At 43.3% G+C, this 8,133-nt stretch overlaps 1 protein-coding gene across 1 annotated transcript; it reads left to right on the top strand.

Moving 5' to 3' along the window:
* Nucleotides 1–1,621: 1,621 nt before the first annotated feature.
* Nucleotides 1,622–3,708, top strand: PpBr36_10862 (uncharacterized protein; the record flags this gene model as incomplete). Its single annotated transcript, XM_029897970.1, has 4 exons — nucleotides 1,622–1,995; nucleotides 2,080–2,564; nucleotides 3,055–3,602; nucleotides 3,664–3,708. The coding sequence occupies 4 exons, from the start codon at nucleotides 1,622–1,624 to the stop codon at nucleotides 3,706–3,708; spliced, it is 1,452 nt and encodes a 483-aa protein (XP_029743829.1).
* Between the last annotated feature and the right edge of the window lie 4,425 nt (nucleotides 3,709–8,133).

Here is an 8,133-nt window from a genome sequence, read left to right as displayed (position 1 = left end):
GGCTCTAAAGATCTTACATCGAACCCTGTTGCGAGTGCATTGGCAGGTTTTGCGTGCATTTCTGCCATCCGAGCACGTTTCTGATGTCGAGGATTTACCCTAGGTAGAAAGTCAAGCTTGGGATGCATTGGGAGCTACTTCTGTTCAACCCAAAAGGCGAAAATGAATTTACACCAATAACAATCAGGATGGTCCTCCTATTCCATGGTCTTTTTCTGTTTCTTTTCTTTTCAAACAAGAGCAGACTGAGATTCTAGAGCGGATTTACCATCCAAATCTTTATTTCCTAATGCCGCGAGCGTCCTGGCGTCACATGGTACGTTTGCATCTGCGGCTGCGGAGCATGGACTTTCTGCTCGTTGATTCTGGGGTATTAGCTCATGTGCTAGCTTCTGTTGGTACAAGAGCTTAAACCCATTTTTCGGCACAGAAAAAGAAATTCAAAAAATAAAAGATAAAATATCCCATTGGTTCCACTCTAAGTTCTACTTGTATGCAGTAAAACCCGGACTAGCGGCGTCTCGTTCTCTCTCTCCTCGGTAAGCTTTGTTAGAAGACAGGCTCGGCTGGAGTGGAGGAGTGCGCTTCACGACTACAACAAACCATCCATGTTAGGCAAACATTTTCATTCATACTGATAGGGTGTGCAGTACAGCCCTATCAGGGAGCAAGCGTTTCATCTGGCCGAGTGCAATAATCATAACTGGGAGTGGCGGAATGCCGCCATCTGATTTCGGTATTCGTATAATGCTGTCTGATTCTTTTCTCCCCCTTTGTCCGGGTTGACATCAAAAAGGCCAACGACAAAGAAACAAATACAGCCAGCAAATCAACACCATGAAACTCCGACCTTTCCTTCCCTGTCCTACTCGTCAGCATTCAGGAATTCTTGCTGGTAGTTGCACATCACCTCACTCTCATCAAGGGGTGTTGTTGTAGTAAGGGTTGAGGGAGCGCTTTGGACTTGTTCAAATGGGGGAGGTGGCAATCGAGACTGTCTGCTTATTTGTTCGCAATAATGGGCGCATGGTGCTGGTTCCTATCGCGCGGGGTTGGCTCTCTACGCCATATCTGAATATAAGACGCTGACTGATGCATGTGAGATTCCCAGTGATAGTGTATGTTCCCCCTCCAGGATGTCTGAGCCTTGCTTGGTGTAGTTTGCTGCCTCTCCTGGCTTCAGTGCACACCTCTCACCCTATTTTGTGACATGAGTTCAAATATCTTAAAGGAGCGCTATGCGCCCACTCGAAATGTTACAATACGACCCAAAGCATCCTCTTCATCGTCGTCGTAGGCAGAATAGTCCACCAATGACTGCGAACCAGCCAACTTACCCGGAAATATATTCCCGCATCCACAGTTGGTTGGCTTCTCGTTCGGAGAACCACAGGCCGTTTTCGAGTGTAGAGGTGGCAGGGGAAGGTGGCTGACATGTTAAAAAGGACAAAATTTTGGAGTGGTACCTGAGTGTATATTTATGTTGGGCCATCCCGACCATATCATGACCGTTTCTCCCTCTCGGAACTTTCACGCATACTTTTTTGCCGCACATATACGTGCATTGTATTCCCGCTTTATGTGAAAAGTCTTGGAAGTGGGAGCCACCAATTCATCAACCATGACCAAGATCTTTGCAGTCGCTATCACGCTCCTCGCAGCCGGCAGTGTGGTTGCAGTGCCTCATCCCGTCGCTAACGAAACGCCGACCAGGACACAGCCGCTCAGCAAACGCGCGACTACGGTATGCGGCCAGTGGGACTCTGTCCAGACCGGGGGGTACACTGTGTACAACAACCTATGGGGCAAGGATTCGGGCACCGGGTCGCAGTGCCTGACCATCGAGGGCGTGTCCAATGGCCTTCTATCATGGTCAACAACTTGGTCGTGGAGCGGAGGCCAGTACAATGTCAAGTCGTACCCCAACGCGGTCATATCGGCTCCAGCGGCCAGGTTGTCTGCCATCTCATCTATTCCGACGCGGTGGCAGTGGAGGTGAGCACCCACCATGCTAGCAGCAAGACAAGGAAAGAGCAACACCGACAGACATGAGCTGATCCCCGGGGTGCCATTTCGCAGCTACACTGGCAGCAACATGGTGGCCAACGTCGCATACGACTTGTTAACCAACTCAGACTGCGGCCCGACCCCGGAGTACGAGATCATGGTGTGGATTGGGGCATATGGCGGCGCCGGCCCCATCAGCCAGAGCGGACAGCCCATCGCCAGCCCCAACATCGGCGGCGTCACATGGCGGCTGTACAAGGGCTCGCACTCGCAGATGACCGTATTCAGCTTTGTGTCGCCCGGCCAGATCACCGACTACAGTGGAGACCTCTTTAACTTTGTGAGGTACCTCACCCAGTCGCAAGGCATGCCAACCTCGCAGTGCCTCTACTCGGCCGGCGCAGGCACCGAGCCCTTCACCGGCAGCAATGCACGCTTTACTACCAGTGGATACAGCATGTCGATTTCCGCAAGCGGCAGTGGCAGCGGCGGCGGAGAGGGAGGAGGAGGAGGAGGAGGAGGAGGAACAAACCCGCCAAACTGTGCTGCTTTGTATGGTCAGTGTGGAGGTTCGGGCTGGTCGGGCCCGGCTTGTTGCATGCAGGGCACCTGCAAGGCGGCGAACCAGTGGTACTCTCAGTGCTCATGAGACGAGTATGCTGATGCGGGTACTCAGATTGGCCATGAATTAAATTGATTGTCATGGGATGAGGAGAGGGAAGCTTAAGTGGAGTGGGCCGAGTTGGTGGAAGCATGACGTACGTAGCCCACACACAGTATATGCACCTTTCCGGGGCTGGAAACGTCTTGCACCCCTCCCCCACTATGTTTCACTGGGGCCTGGCCAAGCCCCTCACGACGGTACCTTGCATACCTACGTACCTACCTACTGCGTGCCTTAGCATAGTCAACTCTTTCTTTTTCCTCTCTCTTTCCGCCCACCCTCCTGTTCAGATTCGGAGTCGTCAAGATACTGCCGTCCAACTTCAAAATCGTCTTCGCTCCGATCAAACAACAAGCATCGAAAAAAAAAAATGGCTACCCAAGGTGGACAAGATAGCGTGCCTCTCCCCGCGCTTCCAACCCAACAACCTCCAACATCTTCCGAAATCCCCTCCAAGCTTCCCGCCATCGCATCACTGCCTAGCTTGGACGATAGCTCACTGATTGGAACACTCGACCTTTTGTTCGAAGCCTCGCCTGACCTGCATGCCCTCGCTGTCCCCGTCGTCCGCTCAACGACTTTCACTTCCTACGCGGACCTCGTCGAGGCCATTCGGACCACTTTGCTTTCTGTCCAGGGGACTGTACACGCCGACCCTGTTGCCCGAAAGCCGTTGCTCGGCATTCTAGCCGCCCACCCCCGCCTTGGAGAAAGGCAGCAGCCCGTCAGCGATCAGAGCAAGGCTGAGCAAGCTAGCCTTCAGGGAAATGCCGAAAAGCTAGCCGCGCTGAACGCCGAGTACGAAGCTAAATTTCCTGGCATGAGGTATGTCGTGTTTGTAAACGGGCGTAGCAGGGATACTATAATGGAAAATATGCGCGTGAGGATCGACAGGGGAAACGTAAACGCCGAAGAACGAGAGGCGATTAACGTAAGTTTGCCCCAAGTTTCATCCGCAAAATAACTCCATGTTGAACAATTGTTTTATTTAGGCAATGTGTGATATTGCAAAAGATAGGGCAGCAAAGTTAGTATGAGCTTAATTATTAAATATTAGCTTGAATTTTCATTTTATAATAGTATACTGTTCTAAGGATTTGCGCATATAAGGGCCAAAAATAAATCTCAAAATAAAAGGCCCTTTTAGTCTCAGTGCTCAGACTAGATCCCACAGGGGTCCGCGCGCTCCATATACCTTTCAGCCACATGACTTTTCGGCCAATTTAATTTGTACACAGTGTACCCCCCGGTCTGGACAGAGTCCCACTGGCCGCATAATCGCTCTCGTTCCAATCTGAGGACAACTCGTCGCATTTCGCCATTTATAGCCAGCGTTTGTACTTTATTTGCACTGTGTATGCAATATAGTAGTATAAATACTGTATGCAGTTAAATATTCAGATAAAAAAATGAATAAAAATCATAAAAATAGGAAATGACCTGCGTTGCATTATTTGGAGTTTTGTGGTTTTTTAAATGCAAAACCCGTTATTATTGTTGTTTTGATTTTAATAATGTTTAAATACTAAATGTGTTTTTCTACTTTCCATATTATTTTTATACTCAAAATTTACTACAAATAATATACAATAGTGTAAAGATAAGACCACATCATGAAAATTATATTTTTACCAAATTAACGGTGTGAAATGCATGCAATTACGGCTCAAATTAGTCTCAGGGCTCATCCCTGAAGCCCAGAGCTCCACAATTGATCCACTTCGTTCGCTTCGCTCCACTTCGTGGCTCAATTGCGGCTTTGCAATGTACCTGTGGGTCCATCCAAAGAACGCTTTGGTTCAGGTTTAAGGACAATTTGTCGATTTTCGCCGTTTATGGCGGTATTTTTGGCCTTTTTTTAACCGAAACTCCTTTATTATTCCACAACCATACACAATATTGAAAAAATAAAATATCGTTGAAAATAGCGTTTAATACCGCTATTAGCAGCGATTCGATTTATTTTTTTATTTGTTATAATGGCCGAATTCGATACCACCTGCCCTTAATCCGTTCATGGCGGTACTGTTTTTTCGATTTTTTTTTCGATTTTCGATTTATTTTAATATTATTTTTAATTTTTGACCAAATTTATATTTTTTGTACGTGGAGGGTCGTATATATGTATATATCGTTTTTAGAAATTTTAATGCATATACCAGATTATATAAACAGTTAAATAAACGGATAGGCAAAGTGTATATTTTTTTATATATAATTTACAATCGAAACTCGTTTATATTTTTACCAGTTTTAACGATAATGAAACCAAAGTTTCAAAGATTCGATTACGTATATAAACAAACGTCCGAGTCCATATCTATTTATAAAATCGGTTTTAAAAACTGTTTAATAAAAAATAATGTTAAATGTTATAGGGTAAGCCAACGGCCTTGAGACCATTAAGTATCCTTATTGGTATTATTATTAACGCTGGGGAAGAAGGGAGGAAAAGGTGTATATCCGGGTCGTGGTAATATCCTTCCCTTTATATATTATCCTTAACCCGCTTTTATATTTTATTACGTAATACGTACCTTAAGCACGAATCCATAATATAACCCGCATTCGCCCGTCCTTTATCGGGTATAATCCTTATTTAAAAATATAAAGGCAATCCAGCGGGCGCGTATTCTAATATAACTTACCCATCCATTATTCCGGGCGGTGTAAGCCCGTGGTCGGGTTTTACCCTTTTATTTTCGGCCGCGGTTATATCGCGGGTTTTTTATCCCCGGTTCCGTTTACGGGCGGTTATCGTGGTTCGCTTTTTCCTAATTTTGGGTGGTATAAGTCCGTAGTCGAATTTTGTCCTCCCGTTTTTAGCTGCGATTATATTATGGTTTTTTTATTATACCTGCCGTTTGCGGGTGGTTATCGCGGTTTACCTTCCTTTTACTTTGGGCGGTATAGGGCCGTAATCGGGTTTTACCTTTTTACCTTTAATTGCGGTGGTATCGCGGTTTTTTTATCGTATTTACCGTTTGCGGGTATTTATCGCGGTTTATTTTCCTTTTATTTTGGGCGGTGTAAGGCCGTAATCGGGTTTTGCCCTCCTGCTTTTAATTGCAGTAATATCGCGGTTTTTTTATCGTATTTGCCGTTTGCGGGTATTTATCGCGGTTTACCTTCCTTTTATTTTGGGCGGTATAGGGCCGTGGTCGGGTTTTACCCTCCTATTTTTAATTACGGTAATATCGCGATTTTTTATCGTATTTACCGTTTACGGGTATTTATCGCGGTTTACCTTCCTTTTACTTTGGGCGGTATAAATTCGTTTATTTATTGGTATAATTCCCTTCCCATAATAATTGCGGTTTTTACCCTTCGCATTTTTCCCGCGTTATCGTCCTAATCCCTTTTATTTTCCAATTTTTCCTCCATTCGAATCCTTTTCGTCCCCATTTCCTTTTTTTTTACCATTTTATCGATTGTTTCCCGTTTTCCCATCGCCCTGTTTTTTATTTATATTGCTTTTATTTCGTTTATCCTCGTTTCCTATTCGTTCCTATTTATTATTCGTATCGTTATTTATCGCTACCAATTCGTCGTTATTATATCCCGGGCCTTTATTTTTTTAATCGCGTTACAAATAACGTTTGGATAAATTAATACCGGTAATAAAAATGGCCGGCCTTCCCACCGTGGTAATTAATTACCTTCGTCGCATAATAATAACGGTTACCCATTTGTAAATCGTGTCGATTAAATACCGATTGGGTAATATCGCTAATTTATATTCGCAACGTTTTCGTCGCGCTATCGGTACCGCGGAATTCCAGGGTAATTTAAATAACGACGAATATACCGTTCCGGAAAATATATTTATTTTTTACGTTTTTTGTGTAAAAACGTTTAAAATTAATAAAGTTTGGGAATATGGCCCTACCCCCGACAGTATTAGTTACCAACGAAATTATAACATTAAAAAATCGTATTATTATTACAGCGAAACCGCCTACGCTTTTAACCCTATTTTCCGCCGCCGTTTGCGAAAATTAAAAATTATAACCTATAATAGTCGTTATATCGTCCAACCCTTAATTAAAAACACCGTCGTGGATAGTAAAAAAACTTTGGGTAAAAATACCGTACTATTTCGAAATTTTTTTACCGCGTATACCAATTAGGTCCGCGTTTATTAGGACGTATAGGATAAAATGGCCAATTCCGGGGCCGCGGCGACCCTTACCAAAACTACTGTTTTTGCTGCTATATTTAATACCTTTTTTCGCAGCGGCGGTAATCGTAACCGTTAATTGGTACAAATTTTCGTAAGCGGTTTTATTTACCTGGAAATGCGTTTAACTTTTTTGGTATATAATTGTTTCGATAACGTTATTAATTTTTAAATTTTTTAAAAACGTAATACGTCGCGTTATAAAAAAAACCTATAAAAAACGCGCCGAAATAATAATATTTTCGTTGCTTTAATTACCGTTTTAACCCTTTTCCCCGCCGTTCCTGTGCGCCAATTTCGCCCCGCGTATTCCCCACGTTTTTTCGCCCCTATTATTACCACGCCCCGTCGACGTTTCGAAATTCCCTTTTCGCGTTACCCCGTCGTATTTCGTTTTATTCGTACCCCGATTCGGTATATATTTGGTTTTTCGCGTCCTCGTGCCCCTATTTCGTCGCGCTTTCGTATTTTTGGTCGTGGTATGGGTAAAAACCCGTTTTTTGGAAAATCCCGTCGTAAATTTTTTTTCAATCGAAGGTATTACCCGACGTCGTACCGCCCTATTGCGGAAAATTAACCAATTCGTTAAATAATAAAAATTCCCGGTTTTTAAAAACGACGCGGAAAATAATAAAATAAAAAAGGAGGACGTTAAAATAAAAAAAAAATAAAAAGGAGGGAAATTTAAATAATAAATCGGAAGCGTATAATTCGGTTTTTAATTAATATTTTATCGCCGCGTAAAATTATCGTTTCGTTTTATATACGTTAATTTAATTTAAAAATTGGGTGGGTGGAATGCGGCCACGTCGCCCCAAGAATAGGCGCGGTTTATATAGTCGTCGGTTTATTTTTATTATATTTCGCCCCGGTAAAAAATTTAATTTAACGTGTTTTTTTTACCGTACGTTTGGTTAAATTAATATTTATTTTAAATTTACCGCGTCGTTTTTTTTCCGGGGAATTGTTAACCTTTTAATTAATTGTAACAAATCCCTAATCCGGTTGGATATTTAATTGTTAACGTCGTTTCGATATTAAACCATTATTTATTTGGGCCGGCTTTTATTTTATTTCGAATTCGTCCAATACCCGTATATTTTCCACCGTTACCAAATTTTTCCACGTAAATTTGTCGTACATTTTCCATTTTACCAAAATTTTGCGTTTACGTCCTTTCCCCATTACGTTTTTCGCGGCCAGGATTTCCTCCATTACCTATTTTTCCGCGGTTTCGTTATTTAAATCGGATAAAATTAATAACGGGCCGGGTTTAATATCG

This window comes from Pyricularia pennisetigena (assembly GCF_004337985.1).
Source record: "Pyricularia pennisetigena strain Br36 chromosome 4 map unlocalized Pyricularia_pennisetigena_Br36_Scf_11, whole genome shotgun sequence".
Classification (NCBI taxonomy): domain Eukaryota; kingdom Fungi; phylum Ascomycota; class Sordariomycetes; order Magnaporthales; family Pyriculariaceae; genus Pyricularia; species Pyricularia pennisetigena.
The sequence above is the reverse complement of the archived record's forward strand: the minus strand, read 5'-3'. Positions and strand labels throughout refer to the sequence as shown.